General features: G+C 41.9%; 1 protein-coding gene across 1 annotated transcript in view; it reads right to left on the bottom strand.

Annotated features, from left to right (window-relative positions):
• Positions 1 to 18290, bottom strand: part of CARD11 (caspase recruitment domain family member 11) — a 46373-nt gene that overhangs the window by 10859 nt on the left and 17224 nt on the right. The window contains exons 3-15 of the mRNA XM_086760152.1: positions 14276 to 14488; positions 13515 to 13652; positions 12590 to 12915; positions 11146 to 11325; positions 9029 to 9181; positions 8811 to 8936; positions 8121 to 8318; positions 7446 to 7625; positions 6357 to 6411; positions 5008 to 5123; positions 3727 to 3830; positions 968 to 1020; positions 36 to 168 (exon numbers count right to left, since the gene is read on the bottom strand). Of these exons, the coding sequence (XP_086616278.1) occupies positions 36 to 168; positions 968 to 1020; positions 3727 to 3830; positions 5008 to 5123; positions 6357 to 6411; positions 7446 to 7625; positions 8121 to 8318; positions 8811 to 8936; positions 9029 to 9181; positions 11146 to 11325; positions 12590 to 12915; positions 13515 to 13652; positions 14276 to 14488 (1975 nt within the window). The remainder of the gene's footprint in view (positions 1 to 35; positions 169 to 967; positions 1021 to 3726; positions 3831 to 5007; positions 5124 to 6356; positions 6412 to 7445; positions 7626 to 8120; positions 8319 to 8810; positions 8937 to 9028; positions 9182 to 11145; positions 11326 to 12589; positions 12916 to 13514; positions 13653 to 14275; positions 14489 to 18290) is intronic.

Here is an 18290-nt window from a genome sequence, read left to right as displayed (position 1 = left end):
TCTGCCTAAGGTAGGTAAACTGGCATCTCAAATACCTTTCCAGAGAGAACTTTCTAAATATGGAGTTGACATGCTCAAGCTCGTAAGCATCCAGGCCTTCTGACTGATGAGAAGAAGAGGAAGAGTGCACCGAAGGAGCTCCGTGTGACTGCCTGTCATGACTGTCATCTGAAAAGAGCAACAAGAATGAAAATGAGTCCTAGAGAGAGTGACAAAGATGGAAAAGGGGAAAATGAATGTTTGATTGATCCCAGACAAAGCTGAAGGAAGAAATTCCTGATGCAGAGGCATGATTCACGTCCACAGGCCATAGCAAGGAATGCCAGTCTTGCTTAATGAACCTACCTGATCACTCTCACAGAACAGCAAGTTGGAAGGGACCTCTGGAGACTGTCTAACCTCCTCTGCTCAAAGCAGGGTCAGCTAGAGGACACTGCTTAGGTTTTATCTAGTTAGGTTTTGAATATCTCCAAGGATGGAGACTAGTTAACCTCTCTGGACAATCCTGCTCCAGTGTTTGACCACCTTACAGTAAAAAAGTTTCTTTTTTTTTTCCCTGTTTGAATTGAATTGCTTGTTCTTTAGTTTGTGCCCATTCCTCCTTTCATTGGGTAGCACTGAGAAGAGTTTGGCTCTGTCTTCTTTACTCTTTCCCCTCTCAATTTGACGCTTTCCTCATTTTAAGGGTGGAGGTGTTCTAATCGACCTGCAAAAGTCAGCCAAGCACTCTCCATCTATTCATTTCGTCCAATCCTTCTGCCACTTAGTTCTTCAGGAATAACTGCTTTCTTATTCTCACCAGTAGTTGCCCCTTTATTTCTAGTTATGATGAACTGACTTGATTTTTTCTCAGACTGTGTCCCATCTTATTTAGATGAGGAGTTGATTATTTGACAGTGTCTGTAGCTGGTGAACTAATCACACGGATCTCATAGTTAAACTATATACCTGATATCCTCTCACTTACCATCTAGCTCCAAAGCATCATATCCAAAGCTGTCATTGTCCTCTTCAAGCAGGCTGAAATTAAAAACAAATATGAGATAATGGAGGAGAGAGAGAGAAAAAAGTTGTTCACTTTCCAACTTTCAACAGATTTCATTAGGTTCTGAATGAGGAACTTTTCCCGTGAAAAAGAAAGATGCTGGAGGTGTTGCATCAGGCAACAGTGCATCTGCAAAAAAATAAACAAGTCACATACTTTGTGGGCTCAGGGAAGAAGAAGGAAGATGATGTGAAGACAGTATGTGTCAGCCAACAGGGGAAGCATGTGAAGCAGCAAGAAGATTCAGAAGGAAGAATTGCTAACAGCAGTGAGGGAACGAAGATATTGCTGAAAACAAAGGGAAGCTGCTGACTGATGGCCTCATGGGTGACTTACACCACACCTGCTCCAGCACGGAGATAAATGGTTGCATAATAACCTGCTGTATATATACTGCAGCATGGTTTTTTTCCATGATAGATCAAAAATGTCAGAAGCTCACTGATGGACAGAGTGAATGCAAGGGAAGTGACTGAGATGCAGCAGTAAAGGAGTAATTTACCTGCCTGGTTTAAAGTCCTTGAAGCATTTTATAACAGCTTAATGGTACCTCACATGGTTACTCAGATACCTACAGTAACAGAATGGCAAGGTGTACCAAGCTTTTGCACAGAAACTCTTATGCCACAGCTCTGGTCCCACTCCAGCTCCTACTGACACAACCTTTCCTGTTAAGGGTGACTAGATTGGTTGGCCTTAAAAACAAACAGTTAAAATTCAGCCAAATTTTGCTCTTAAAGGGATATTGGGGATGTCCAGCCAAGTGAGTGACCTGTCTGTTTCACCAGAAGGACTTCACTAATGCATGTCATTGGGTTGCAAAGCTGTTTAAATAATAGCTTGTTGTTTTTCCCATTCAGAATGATTTGTATGTCTCCTGTGGAGCTGATATTCCTCATATTTATCTTCAGGTGAAGGGTGAATTTTTGCAGCCAGTCTGGGGAGAATCAGATATTTTTACACCACGCATAAGCAGGCAAATAATACACTTTTTCCTACACATTAAATTATGATCTCACTTTTTTCCCCACAAATCAAGGTGAGACGAACTGTGAAATCTGCAACTTGGCATGCAAATAGCAATTATTTTGGATTATATTCACAAACAAGTTAAAAAACCTTAGCAGGCTAATTATAAAGTTATAAAACCAAAGTGAACTTTTGGGCATGCTCTTGAGTTACTTGACTTTAGTGATTATTAGCTCCACAAATTAAGGCCACATTCAGACCTTGCTCCAGGGTACCTTTTCCTTCCACATGCCTGTGGGAAAGAGTATCTAATATGAGGAAAATTTTCACATTTCAATACAGCTAGTCTTCCAATGCCTTAACATATGGAACAAGATACAGTCAGAGCTGCAGTGAAATAAGTCCACAAGATGAATAATATCCATGTAATCTTTACTGCATTCTGCCATATACTGCAAATATTTAAATGTTCAGGCATGCCAAAGACTTTTCAAGTTAAGCACCTGAAACATGAAACACTCAAATCATTACCAAACCAACCCTTTTTCTCCATCTTGAATTAACACAACACACTGTAAAAAGGAGCTTGGAGGACAGCATAGGAGAACCTAAGGGAGACTGGAATAAACTCTGCCTAAATCCTCAGCAGCCTAGAAAACTGTGTGGGAGAACTAGCTGAGGATGCCCTCAATGGAAAGCTGTCCTGAAAAGCTTCACACAGAGAAAGGCAGAAGCATGAGTCTGCCAGAGATGAGTTTGTTTTGAAAAACATTAAAAATCTAAATAAAGTTCTAATAAAGATTAGATCTAAAAAATAGACCTAATAAAGATCTAAACCCTCTGCATACATTGCTTTCTTCTAAATCAGTTTGCTTGGGCTTTGTTCTTTTCTCCTTCTGCTTGGGACCTTTAGGGAATGTATTTGTATCTTCTGCTATTTCTGATACAAACACTGATGCTCCTGACACCAACACAAAAACAGTATGTCCAAGTATTGCACTGCTATAAACCTTACGACAAGGGGTCGGAGCCATTTAGGGGACAGCGGGGCAGGCAGGATCTCCTTCTCACCACTACCTTCCCGTTTCCCAGCTGATCCAATGTCACTCACAGGGGAAGTCCGCAGGGCCATGACCCAGCAAAAGTTGAAACTGCAGCAGAAAGTGAAGCAGACGGCAATGCATCTCTCTTCTCTCATCGCTGTGCTGAGATACAGAAGCCTCGAGCCCAACAAAACCCACCTCCCTCCTCCACTTCTCCCCCCGATTCCTCACAGATATTCAAGTAGCTCTGCTCTATTTTGACAGCTTACGGAGGAGAAGGAGGGGTTCTGAGAGAAGGGGAAAGGACAGGGACACAGACACAGGCAGCACGGGGCTGAGAAGCAACAAGTGGATGCTACAAAGGCAAAGCACATTCTCCAACAGCATTGGTGCCTGGTCATTTCAGTACAGTTTCTTGTTATGTGTGTTAAAAAAGTCAGCGCTGCAGTGCTATCACTGTGTCATTTGTCCCAGCTGAACTATCAGAGACTCCCGAGTGTGCTGGACAAAATGAGGGCTGAAGGACTGCAGACTTGAGAAGTTCAGCGTCAGTCCTGCTGTCTAATAGAAGCCTCTCCAACTACAGACAGACAGGAGGACATCTAAGGCCTTTTACCTCCTCTTTGTGACAACCAGTTCCTGACATATTTCACTAGCGTGGCTACCTACCTGCAATGAGGGGCATCCTCTTTGCAACGTCGGACTATGGAATCATTTCCTGGAGGCTCAGGAGTGGTAGACATGATACTGTCATTGCGATTTCTCAGGGTTTGCTTTTAAAAAAAAAAAAAGTGACAGAAAGGTTATTTGTCTTAAATGTGCTATCATTTCTAACTTAGAGAAGCTCACCAGTGGCACTCTGCACTGTGAAGCACACACCACAGTAAGAAAAATTGATTCTAGACATGCAGAATGCTACATACAAGAGCATTCACATTCATATATCCCAGTATTTTAGCAATATGCACAGCTTGTGTGCTGGCACAGTACCTTCTTCTGTGACCACATGACTGGCTGAGTTACCAAACAATTTTAACTTTACCATTGATGTGTGGCCTATGTGTTACACAGCTGACATACAGGAGGAAGAGGATGAAAAGCAGAATATATGTATACTTTATATAGATAAACAGTAAGAACGAGGAAGAAAAATATAGATCTCCATACATTAAATTATTAACCTAATACACTGGAAACTAAACTCTGAATTGGATTAGAGAGAAGAGAGTATAAGTCACCTAAATATCCAACAGATATTTCAAAGAATACTCCTAACTCAGCTAAGCTTATTACGAGTGGCAAGGAGTTCTTTCCTGGCTATTCTCGGGTATAATTCTAATTTCTCGGGGGCAGCATTTTCACAGTGTTCTAGGAAGATGTTTTGTTCTTTGTTATTAACACTCTGCAAGAACACTCACTCTGTCTGCTTGTCCTGCTGTGTCAGTGCTCACATATGTGTAATGGAACATCTACCCTGGGAGATTATGGGGATACAGCAAGCAGGGAAGAAATGGTTTGGCTACGGGATGCAGAAATTTCCAACTGTGATCTGCACCCCTTTTCTCACTCACTGTTACTTATAGACAGGAAAAGCATTAGAGAACTCAAAAAAACCCTGAAATTTTTCTTAAATAAATTACAAAGCAGCTTTTAAAGAAAATATCTTCCTTCTAACAGTAAATGTGAAATGGCATAAGGAGACAGCAAGAGGTCATAGATACCTTTGAAATATCTTTAAATAAACATAAACCAATTCTGTGATTTTGGAAAAGGCTAATAACATGGTTCTAACAAAATGCTAGTAAAAGGATTAAGGGAGCCTCTGACAAGGGCCTTGAATGTGATCACAGCTGGGATGCTGGCGAAGTGCTAATACTGGGTTGTGAAAGCTCTGAACCACATTAGGAGAGACGGTCGTAGACAGACAAGGGGCATCTGAAGGCTCCTTACAATTTTGCTGACTTCACAGCTGCTGATGGAGTTACTGATGGAAACAGAATTAGAGGAACTCGTGTCTGTGCGGCCATTGCTGGCATCAGCCCCATCTTCATCCTGTGCTCTGACTGCTGCACTCACAGACAACAGAGAAAAATACAGATACCGGAGAAAATGATGTCAGACCACTTTCAATAGAGTCTTTCACAGATTTGCAACAATGCTTAAGATTATCTTTCCATTTCAGCTTATCTCAATTCCCCCACCCTGTACTGGACAGAGGCCCCAGGAAGCGCTCTGCGCCCTGCAGCTCTGGCTCCCTTTCCTTCCCCATTGGCTTCTGGACAAAGTACAGAAACACACGCCACTCTGACAGCCTCTTGCCAACTTTTTTCTTTCAACTCTGTCCTGTATGTTTTTATTAGATCTGTTACTATTATTTGAAAAATTAAAGAAAGATTGTTCTATTCATTTATGTTCTAACTTCATCATCTGGATCTGGTAGTCTTCAATAAGACTGGCTCACTGAATTATGCATTTTTTACAACAAAAGATTTACAACAGGGACCAGAAAGCTTGAGATCCCTCAGCAGCCCCAGGCAGCACAGTGTGAATGTCTCTGCGGACTCCTTCCCTTCCTCAGCCCCTCTAATTTGTACTAGTGTTGCACATTACCTGATAACAAACATACTGTTCAACATGCAATATCTTGCAGCAGGAACCATGTTTCCCATCATATTTTGTACAACAGTGGGCATGCTGCTGCACATAACAAGTAAAAGAAGTGCTGGTGTTTGGTTTGAGAACAGTGTTTACATAAATAAGAGGAATTAGGAGCAGCTCAAACACGAGTATACAGCTACTAATTTAGTAACTTGGCACCTGGCTAATGGGTGGGTCAACCTCCCTCCCTGCAGCCTTTGTAATGCTTTGGATTTGAAATTAATTCCTTTTTGCTGAAGGACAAAGGAACTCATTAGACGATCACTAGATTAGGGTCTTTTCAGGTTTTTTCCAACAGCAAAAAGAGAATAGTACAGTGACTTTTAGTATAGGTATTACACCGATGACTTCAACATTTTTGTAAACTAAAAGGAAAATCAAGTAAACAGAAAATTTAGGGAAGATACGGGATGCAATATTGTGTGTCTGTGGAGGCATCTTTGGATGGAGGACATTCAGGCAGAACGCTTGACTGCTTTACATTATGCCAGTGCTCACTATGAGAGAAACTGTCTATTTTACCAACTTGGACTTAGTTAAGAATTTCCCCAGCTGGCATATTCGTTAAAACAACTTAAAGAGATTAAGTGAGTGAGACAAAGCAACAGAAAAAGAATAAGGACATGGGTGCTCTTTCTGACCTTGAAACTCTGATGTTTTGTTCATGCTGACAGGGGATTTAGCTCTTGGATGTATCTAAAAGAAAGAGGACAAAAATCAACACAAACACCAAGTATTTGCCACACACTGTAAACCAGATATTTTCACCCCTTTTTTTTCACTGTTATCCTGCAATGTATTTGTCCTCCTTTAAACAAGACCCAAAAGATATTTAGCTATCTGAATGCCACTGCAGTGAATGAGAGTTAGCTCCCCAACTACTTTTAACAGTCTGGCCCAAATGCATTGCAATTTCCAGATTCTGCTGAGGGAACAAAGAGACAAAAGGTGAAGTGGGCGCCTTGGGACTGGTTTCAGGCAGCTGGTTAATACAACACGCATCCTTTTGGAGTGTGCAGTGTGAAAAATGCAGCTCTATTGCCATGAGTAATAGCGACAGTCAAAGCTGACAAAGGTTATGAAGGGCAGGGAGAATTCAAATGCAGATGAAAGGAAAGAGAAGCTCAAAACCCCGAATGTTAGATCGTATATTTTTTTACAATTCATGAATATAGCATCAGATAATAGATGTATGAATGCAGCTAGTCAGGGAAATCATGGACCTAACTCACGCTACCCGTTACTCTTAAGCAAGAGGAAATTGCCATAATTTAATTCTAAATTAGGCAGTTAATTTTGCTCTAGATTGTGTCAATTTTTTTCTATTATTCCTTCCAGCTGATGTGAGCTTTTCCACCAACACTTCGTTTTCCACCTTTAGTTACTTGTGCGCTGGACTTTGGGCATTATGTCATTTTTTTTTTCCACTACTGTTAAGGAGGCAAAGAATCAATTTATTGACAACACTCCAAGAATGTGAATGAACAGCAGAAGCAAGGAGAATACACAAAATGAGGAGAAGGGACAGAAAATAGTCAATGAAGCCTGACTATATCTGCTTCTTAAGATGCAAATCACCACAGGGCAAAAACTGACAGTTCACTATCATATACCAATTTATCCTTATCTTTATAGCACAGCACTTTCAGGCTTATGACCGCAACATGTATAATGTCTCTTAGTTCGAACATCCCTGCTCTATATCATTCCAGCCTCATATTAAGACACACCTGGATTCCCTTTAGATTCACTCTTCTCTTGAGTCGAGCTTGATCAGGCAAGAAGAATTTGTTGTCTTCTGGAGACTCTTCAGAAGTGGAGGAGTCATCTGCCTCCTGACCATTGGCTTTCGGGCTAGGAGTCCCAAAGGTCTGAGAGATAATTGTAATGGGTAGATTCCGTGGCAAACTCTAAAGATCAGAAGAAACACTTTACTTCTGAAACCAGCTTAGTACAACTCCTCACAACCTCCTTTTAGAGTAACCTGATTGAATTTTCTGTGACACCAGTGCTTCAGAAGCTCACACAGAATGTGGCTCTGGACCCAAATCAGTAATTTAGATTGACATTCGTGGGGATTTCTGTTCACAGGAGCACACTCCTCAAAAGCATTTCTACTTTCTACCCCAGTGTAGAAATTAATTGTCTTTCTGCATTTCTTTCCTTTCTATTTAAAATCAAGTTGTGGAATGCCAGCCTTTGGAAGCTATGTGCATGACACAGACAACTTGAACCCCACTCTACTGAAGAACTCAGAACATTGACATTTAGTAGGAGGAGGTTATTTTTTTCAGTTAATGCATGGATGAAATTAAAATGAAAACAGTCCCATCTCCCCTCCACACCAAATGTTTTTAAGAGCAAATCTTAAAAAAAGAACTCATGTCTGTCTTCCTCAGCAGTACCTGGTCATGAAAGTTATTGTCCTTAGAGAGCCGTCGGAGTTTGCACTCTAGGTTGACAATGCAAGCTTCTTTCCGAACCACCTCAATTCGGAGTTCATCGTTTCTCTCCTCCAGCTCTCGAATCTGCTTCCTGTATTTATCTTTTTCAATCAGACAATGGGAATACTGTGTCTGAGCCTCATCACGCGAGCGGAATGCCTGCAGTGGAGAGAAGAAACCTGTTTTGCACCTGGCCACCAGCTACCTCCTCCTGCTGGCTTTGTTTGTAAGGTGTTTGGAACGGGGACTTCAGAACTGGTAACCATTCACCAATTAACACAGCAGTTAGGACTGGGATGTGCCACAGTAGTACGACTAAAAATTATTATGATGAGGGTGGTTCATTTTCAGCTCCCTCTTGGCTGGTGGCAAAATGCTCCAGAGGGCAAACCGGATGACTTGACACTAAAACAAAGCCTGCAGTAGCTGTTGTTAAGATCTTGGTCCTGCCTGCCAGACGCTACGCTGTGGAAACAACGCAATATCATCCTGTGTTTAATTACTGTAATGCAAATTCCAACATGTAGCAATTTCTTGTAACTGTTTATTTTTTAATGGTATTTTGGGTCCAATTACCCACAATTCCCCAAAGTGACACATATGAGATACAGGCTTTTGCTACTGTTTTTCCCCACTTTAACTGTTAGATACCTGGTCTCGCTCCTTTTCCACCTCTTCTAGCTGTATCATCACAGTGTTCATTCGGTGCTTGTACATCTCACAGTCTTTTCCTAGTGTTGAACACTTTAACTCCAAATCTTCTTTCTCTTCGAGATACTGAAAGGACATACTGTTAACCACCACTGCTCTCAGAGGTCTTCTGGGTACTAGCCCGAGAAATTCCATCTTTTTATACTTCTATTTCTCACCTTGTCTCTCAAGTCCTCCACATGACGAATTTCCTCTTGGAGATTGAAGATCTTGTTGACCAACTCATGACGATCTTCTAGTGCCTCCTTCCGGTCATGTTCCAGAATATCCAAAATGGCTTTGTCTGAATCTGGCAAACTCCGCTTGTCAGCCTGAGGAAAGACATTTTTAAGAGACAGGCCAGGGAATGAGAAAATAGTATTGCAGGGAGAAAAGTTACAAAGACAGTAACAAGCAAGAGGAATAGAAAATGAAAACGGTATTGCGATGCGAAAGCAGGAGAAGAGATGGACATTTGTTCATATTTTAAAATAGTGTCAGAAAAGATGAATAAAGGCTGTCTTGCTGTCAGAGAAGTCTGATGAAGGGACTGTTTTACTGTTTTATTGTACTGGCTATAATTTGATCCATTTTGGATGCAGTGACAATTCTTCACTCCAAGCCCCGCATTCAAACTCTTCTCTATTAATCAGCTCTCACTGAGCACAAAAATCACCCTTTGCCAAAGAGCAGGGCCTAAGAAAACATTCAGGAGAATTTTTAAAGCATGCTTTGCAGGGCTGTGCTCAGAGAATATTAAACATGCCTGAAGTAGCTTGTACCACTGCTTTGTTTTCTGTAGTTTCCAGCAATATTTTTTCTTTCAAATTCAAAATTAACAAGATTACCACAGCAGGTTCCAACAAATAAATTGCCATCCAAAATTAACCATAAATGGAAGATGAAAAAGGCATAAAATGCAAGCAAGTAATATATGCATATGTACTTTTGAAATACCTAGACTAAGCTGGAGATTGCAGTGACATTTTGGTTACCCAATATTTCTAAGTATACCTAGGTATTTCTAAAACAAACTGCCTTTTGTTTATGTATATGTTCACTTAGGAATATTTCAATTCTATTTTTAGCTATTTCATTATCATTTCTCCGTTTCTTTAGGTGCTATAAGACCATTTCAATTAATATAAATTTCTACATGGACCAGAATGCCCAGAACCTTCTGTACTACACCTTTTTTCAACCTTTGAATTGGATTTGTGTTAGAACTAAGAATCATTAAGTGCTGCTAGAGGCTACAGCCATTTCTGAAACGCATGCTATTGATAATTTTTTGTGTCATTTGAAAATGCCACAAGCCTTCTCCAGCAAAGTGCTAAGCGCTCTCACATATATCCCAATATTTGGCTAAGCTCTTCACAGAGTAACACAGTGCTAAATTTGCTGCGTATCATCCTTTTTCCCCATCTGCCTCAACCAAGGTTAGTTAAGATCCCTGTGCAAGTTACAGCAGCGTTCGACGGGGCAATCTGGTAACTAGTGACCACCCAAGGACACAAACCTCTGTTACCCTCTGCTTCATTAAGACCTTTTGGCACAGATGTCACAATAGGCTAGAACAGGGTACACAGAGCCAGTCACAGATTTCTGGACTGGCTATTTAACACAGCTTTGTAGTGACAGACTGGTACAAAGAACCACAGCAGGGCTAAAACATGGGGCTGAATGCTCAGCAATTAAACAGCTGTAGTCTGCACCTTGAAAGAGCCAATCTCTCATGTACTGCTTGATTTATTAGATTACAATTTTTTTTTTTTTAGTAGAACTCGTCCTCGTGTATGCGTTTGCACAAGGTGTACTACAGACAGCTGGGAGCTATATAACCAACCTTCTCTTTTTCCAAACTTTGCACTCACGCTCACTGTAGCCTTTGAGGCAGAAGTTTCACCCAACACTTCCCAGCACTATAACAGGAGTACGCCTTGAGCTCGAGGTGAGGAGTGGTAGCAGAGACCACGCCACCTCCCCTTGTCCATAGTTACCAGTTTCGCTGTTATGTACTTAACTCCCTGTCCCTTACTGAAAATCCATGGGAGCTGTCACCACCTCCTGCCTCTCTGTCCCACTCAAACAGCCTCCTCCAGACACTTGGATCCTGAAGGGCAGCCACCAAGGCAGGCTGCGAAGAGATGTGGGGTACGTGACACAGTATGGGAGGAAAGCGTGGGGGTGCCTGCAGGCGAGGAGTGGTTGAAGCCTCCTGAATACATCATCTGGGTAAGCAGGAGAGGTAAGCTGAAGTGTCTGGATTTTTGAATGTAGCAATCTGCTTTTGTACCTGAATGATGGACTGTAACTCCTGAATTTTAGTCTTCATCATCTCATTTTCCCGCTCCAGCTCCAGAACCTGTTCCTTTTTGGGTCGGTTTTCAATATCATTTTTCAGCTTCAAAGACTGGTTCCTCTCCAGCTTGCATTCCTCTTCCACCTTGTTCAAGCGATGCTTCAGCTGGTCAATCTGGAGCAGCCACAGAAAGAAATAAATCATTCCTAGCTCTGATATTTACTGCTCTGAAAACACTCTCACTTCCAGGTGAAAACGCTCGGTCATAGGTGGAAAAAGCAGCTTAAATTGTGAATGCTAACAAGCAGCAGATAATTGGCGGGGGGTGTGGTTGTGTTGAATGTCCACAATTGAACTGTTGAACTCTCAGAAGCCCGCTGTTTGCTAGCTAAAACTGGTACGGGCTGGTTGTAAATTTTGACAATATCTGGGCTGAAAAAAAAGCAGCACATCCTCAATCCTCCAATAAATAGATACAAACCAGAACTACCACACAGGAGGCTGACCACACATTGTGGTTTTGCACATAGACTATTTGAATTGGGAAAAACTGGGGCTTTGATTGCTGGATATGAAAGAGGGTCTCCCAAAAAGAAAAAGTTATTTCAGACAGAAGGTGGCCTAGGAAGAGGGTGGTGATGATCCTGGCTGGAGGAAAGATTTGAAAGCAGGAGAATATCCTGGAGATCAGGGAGACATGTGGGAATCAAGGCCAGGGGATGCCCAAGGACCCTGGCCAGTAACGCCTGCGACTGGTGACTACGAGCAGCTGCACAGCAGGAACTGACATGACTTTCTGCCCAATCTTCCCGCACCAGCAGCGATCTCCCTTCAGGGAAGCGATGCTGGGCGTGAGAGAAGGCAGCGCCAAGGTGGGGAACTGACCAAATGACAGTGAAAAAACAAAGTAGGGTAAAATGTCTGATATCATTGGCTCAAAAATAAACTCCAGTGTCCAGACCCACTATGGGTAGTTGTTTACTCAATCTCATCTGTGACACACACACAAGCATGAACTTTATGGAACCTGAAGCATTTTTCTTTATTTCCTAAATGGCCTCAACCTGTTCCAATGCTCTATGCAAGACTTTTTGAATAAACCACCAGCAGCTGTAGTGCAAACCTGGATAACTGCCCCAAGACATTATTGACCCTGAAAAGCTAAAATTACATTTTTAGCACATAATTATGTTTTTAAAATTTTGGTTTGAAGTATGTTATGTTCTGTTAATTCATTACAAGTGTGTAAATTTTCTGCTATTAATACACATCACTGCAGTTGGCACTTCTGTACAGTGATGCCTCTGATCATCTGGATAAGCAAAGCAAATGAAAGCTCTACACCTTTCTACTGTCAGGGAAGGTCTCATTTTGACAGATGCCACTGGCACCATCCATTGCTGTTCCTGATTAAAGCTGCCCAGAGCATTTATCTCACCTCTAACTGGAGGTCTCGGCTCCTTATCACAGCCATGCTCTTCTCGTCACTCAGCTGGGCATATCTCATGGCCAGATTGTAGTTCTCATCTTTCACCTTGACCAGCTCATCATTGTAGTTGTTCCTCTCCTCCTTCATCTTGTTGTATCTCTCCTGGAAGGTCAGCAGCTCTATCTTGTTCAGTTTTAGCTGCTTTCGCTCATCCTCCAACTGGCGAGACTTAGCCAAGAGCTCACAGCGCTGCACATCTTTTGTCTTTACTTGCTGCTGAAGCTTAATGATCTCATTCATTAGGAAATGGGTAAGGCCTTCATGTCCCTCCTCCACTGAAAATGTTTGAACAGCTTATCAATGTCTACTAAAGTAACTTTATACTAAGTAGGATCAGCAGAATTGAGTAAGAAATGAATGTCCCAGAATATTTACAGAGGCGCAGAATATGCACAAATACATACATGTTTGTATATCTCACTGGCAACAGCACAAATACTGCACAGCACACTATTACCAGAATTACAATATATGCATGTGGCTCTGGATAGAACATGGAGCCTTTACATTTGCCTTGTTTCAGCTGAGCTGACAGGCCTGTAGAAATAGCACAAACTTTGTGAAATGAATCTATACAAGTACAACTCATCTGAATACTGCAGATTTGCTGAACATGTGTAGGTCTTCTGCTGAGATTTCTTGTCATGGCTATCACTGAATTTAAAGCTTTTCAGCCTCATTCAGACAACTGAGATATTCCTTTTCTTTACACGTTACCTGTTGTTAGCCTATTTTGCATTGAAGGGGACTGGAAAACTGCAGAATGCTGACACAAGATTAGCTTTTATTCCCATTTCTTCCCTGAAAAAAATCAAACCCAGTCTTCACGATAGTCCTTATTTTATCAGGCTCCTTTGGGATTGATTCTACTCACCAACAATAGTGGAAAACCTCCGTGTAGGTTCTTTTCCAGTCACCAGTTTGTAGAGTTCAGGGTAGTAAAACTCTAGGCTCTCCAAGAAAACTACATAGCCCCTTTGGCCCTTGGTGTGGAGAATGTCCAGCAGTCGGCCTAAGGACAGAGAACAGAGGGAGAGGTGACATAGCAGCACTATGACAGCATATGCAAGTGCTGTCACCCTGAAGTCAAATCTGCTTAAGGTTCATCTCTGCCACAGCGATGTGCTGTGGAAAATCTGGCTGATTAATTGAGTTCAGCTGAACTCATAAAGTGGTGCCACGTATTCTTTATGTTTATGCTGATCGTTATTCTGAAGGAGTGCGGGCAAATTGGTCTCTGGAACAGCAATTTGAAAAGACACGTTACTCAGTGCAGCCTTCACCGGGCAGCACTGAAATGCTAGGATGGCAGACCCTTCAGTGACAAATCATGAAGCACGGCAAGACAGCTGAAAACTTATTCTTGGAATGGCATTGGCTGCTGCGTGTGCTAACTGAAATATCTGCCAAAGGATGGGAATATGAACCCCATGAGCTCTAATTTGCACAGCACTGAAAAGAATCATTGTTATCAAAATAGCAGCAGGAGACTCCCCCGTTCACATTAACTCTCCTGCAAATGACATATAGGGTTTCTGTTTGATAATCTGTAAATTGATACAGGCTCCTCCCAGACTTATCAAACTAATACTATTCAGCTAGGGATACAGACGTAGCCATTCACAAAATAATTACCTGCTCGGTTAATTTTGGAGGGCAGCATAAGTGAGTTAAGCACCTCATCTTCATCTTGCTCATCGATTACTTTGCACTGCCGTAAGTACGGGGTCAGTTTGGCTGGATTGATGTACCGGCTCAGCATGTGCCGGTTGCATTCTACGTTCTCCCACAAAGCTTCCTCCTCATCTTTCAGCGTTTCCAGGCAGTCATCCATCTCTGGCTCTCCTCCTTAACAAGGGAAACAATTGGCAAATGAACATCAAACAGTACAGTTTCTATCCTGTTACTTTTTTTTGTGCTTCCATGTCACATAGGATGAGCTCAGAATCATTTCTGACTAATGCTGAATGTGCCCTATATTGAAACTGTTTGAACTGAAGTGCAGCCTGTCCACAGCTCATCTGGAAGTGACAGTTCAGAGAAGTGCCATCTTGAGTCTATGAACTATTGCATATTGCTCTCTAGCGATGAATCCGTAACTCAGCTAACTCCATGAAGGCTTCTACAAGACAGAGAATCCCTCTTCATATCAGAAGCAATGGTAAAGGACACAGTGCAATGCAAGAAAGAGTATGAGCTCAGAGCAAAGACAAATACTTTCTGCAGGCAACTAAGGCTTTCGTTCTCACCTCCTTTGTTCCTCTCAGCTGTACTGATTTGAACCTGCATTTCTTTTCCCTGCACATGTGTGATGAGCTAACACATGTAAATGACTGCACCACAGGAAGAGTTAACTCGTAACCAGCAGTTATGTATGTCTGCCTTCCGCAGCTGCGTACAGACCGATGGATGCGTGGGTTTGACTGCAGGTATGTGAGCTCAGACCTCGCCTTTCTCTGCCTGAGTGGGTAGGTATGAGCATCGTATCACTGAAGTCTGAAAATGTTCTTGACTCATGCAAATATTATTTCTGAGTGCTTGCTAAGCAATTTCCTGCCAGCTCCTAATTTGTAACCACCTCATTAGAGAAGGTTACAAGGCAGGCAACGAGGTCAGGAAACTTGTACTAAATTTAAAAGTAAAGAAACTTTGTAAAAATCTCTCTTTCTTAATTTTGTAATAAATGTTAACCTTTGCAACAAGTCTTATTTTTGCATTCTGGCTTTTTCAAGATCTTGTGATCCAGGTGGTACAAGGAAGATAAGCTTCTATTTCAAGAGTTACTTTACCCCATCAGAGACCATTGTCTAAGAAGAATGTGCAGTTCTTAGGTCATATGAGAGGAGAGCTATGCTTTATGAGACTTTGCTGGTAATCAGTAACTACAGGCCTCGGAAGCAATATGTTGTTTTTCTTGGACCAGAAGAGTTCTCTCCATTGTGTTATAATTTCCTCTGTTTCCAACCTCAGGACTGCAAAGCAGTTACATCATCACTGAACATCACCAGGCAGAACCAGCTACTAATCTGCATGGCCAGGAGCTACTAACGCCTCATTCTGAAAACCAAATACAAAAGGGCTAATCTGCTAATTAAAGCGTTTGTCAGTGTTCTATCATAATGAAATACAGAATAGTTCTACAAAAACGTGTGTTCTTTGCTTGATGCTTTCCAAAGCCTTCCCAAACTGTCCAAAGTCCTACGCTGGGGTTCAATACTTCTATGAGAAAAATTTGGATGGGTTCCTCACACTACAGACAGGTTAGGGGAGTATTGCAGGGGTTTTGTTCTTCTCCTGTACTCCGGTAGCTCTCCCAGAGTTCTTTTCTTTGTAATTTCACATCTTAGGAACCATCTATTTAGCATTTGCTCTGCTGATTGCATGTAGGTTTCATCACTCCAGTGACTGCTATTAAATGGGCCTGGAGACACAACAGCCCTCAGAGGACAAGGATGCCCAGGTCTGCTCAGGGAGATCCAGAATCGGGGCGGCATGGCTCAGTGGGATCCAGAATCATGGGGGCACGGCTGTAGTTATGGGCACATCTCTCTGGTCTTACGAACTCCTCACAAGCTGGATGGAATTCTTACTGAATGCCAGTATTTACGTGTAGTACAGACGCAGTAACGAACAGTATGAAGGTAAAACAGTAGAAAAAGCTATATAAAGTAGGAAGCAGCAGGAGAAATACTAAAGGTGAAATAGCTTCATCTGAAGTACACGTACATTCTCATGAACCTTACTCTCCACCACTTATTCTGGAAATAACTGTATTTCACTTCAAAGGTGAATTTAACAAATGTTACATAATTGGAGAAGCTGAACTTTTGGGAGTAGAAGGCAGCAAGGGAGAAGATCATACAGTACCTGAGTCATTTTACAGCCACAGCTATCTATTGCACCTAACAAAAAGTGTGTTGCAGGCCCCTTAATTTTGGGGAGCGTACCAGGAAGCTCACAGATGGACCTCAGAGTGCAAAAGAAGCACTTGCCTGAATTTTATGAAATGCAAGATATCTTGTAATCTGCTGCACTGAACCAGAAATTATTACACGCTGTCAGCAGTTCCCTCAGGACGTTAGTAAGGGATTTCTCAAAGAAAAGTTCACTCATCAGCATTAATTCTCAACATGAATTCCTTTTTTTTTAATCTGACATTAAAAATACCTTTATCAAATAGTCCCTCGTGTATGGGCACTATACATTCTGTTATTTTGGGGACATAATTTTTAATGGGAAAGTAATAAGTATATTGCATGACTGGCTAAGAATTTTAAAAGGAGATTTCTGGTAGCAAACTCCTGTTAAACTCCTGTCTATAATCAGGAGCGAGCCCTTAGAAAGAGTATTTAGTGGAGTGGTCCCTCACTGCCATGTAGGAGTTTCAGAATCTTCCTTTTGCTTTCTTCTTCAGATTTCCACCTTGGAAATGCCCTACAGAAGCACAGCTAAGCTCTCTCTGAGCTCACCGTGCTGTTGCTCATCACCTCTCAGGGATTACTGCTGCATAACAGGGAGCGTTCCTCCCTTCCCTAGAGCTCGCAGTGTTGCCTTGGTTGTGTTTCTTTGGCCAACCTGGTCTAGGAGTATAACCCTCAGGTAGCTGCACTGTCTTGTGGAGCCATTTCAGAAAAAATAGCAATGGAGAGCTGATATTAGCCCAGCAAAAAACAGCTGTGACAACTGAAACACAGTGGGAAACTAATAAAGGTACCGTACAAGTGGCTTTAACTTTAAAAGATTTTCAGCAGTACATGCATTTTCTAGGTGTTTCAAATACTTATTCCCTGTTTCTGTCCCTCCTTCCTGTGATGATATTGCAGAAAAGTTGTTTTCACTTAGGAAATTAAAAATGACAGATTAAAAAAGTTTCCAAATGTGTAATTACTTATTGCATCTGACCTTCATTACCATTATCCAGCTTCTGATTCCAGCACCTCTGGAGCTGTAACCTCACACATGCAGGAGCTGTGATATGTCACAGAAGTACCCTGGCGCCCATTACAAATCACAGGTGTGAAGTCACAGGCTTGGACTAACTTCAACAGACATTAACCAAAAAGAAATAATCTCCACAGCTGTTAAAAAATGCTCTCCTGCTGCTCCTTTCAGTAGTTAGTGTACAACATAGCTTTTAACGGCAGGAGATCTTAATCCAGTAATAATCACAGCTAGGCCCATCTATTTCAAAGGTCTCTGTAGATGCAGACAAATAAAAGAGAGAATCCCTTTCTGTATTAAAAGAAACACTCCACTCCCCTCATCTCCTTGTCTCGCTCAGGGACTATCCTTCTCTCGGCTGCTACACACAAATGAATCTTTCTATGTGTTTGCTATTTTTTTTGTTATATTTTTCAACTGAACAAATCACCGTGCAGTTACAGCTGCTCTCTGCTCCCCCTCAGCCCCCACACGTCCATTTGTCAGTGACTCTCCACTGATCGGGGGAATAAAGCCTGCAGGCTTCACAGCCAGGGGTTCTGTAACCTGCTCATCACCAGGTCGCATCTAAAGCTCCATTTTTCTGATTCATTTCACGATGGTGCAGAAATTAACCCTTCAGCCATTTAATTATTGCATCCCCTTTCTCTGAATCCCTGTCAGACTGTTGATCCTGAGAAATCACGATGTCGCAGACTGCAAATGCAGG

The sequence above is a fragment of the Chlamydotis macqueenii genome, chromosome 15 (assembly GCF_036417535.1).
Source record: "Chlamydotis macqueenii isolate bChlMac1 chromosome 15, bChlMac1.mat, whole genome shotgun sequence".
Lineage (NCBI taxonomy): Eukaryota > Metazoa > Chordata > Aves > Otidiformes > Otididae > Chlamydotis > Chlamydotis macqueenii.
The sequence above is the reverse complement of the archived record's forward strand: the minus strand, read 5'-3'. Positions and strand labels throughout refer to the sequence as shown.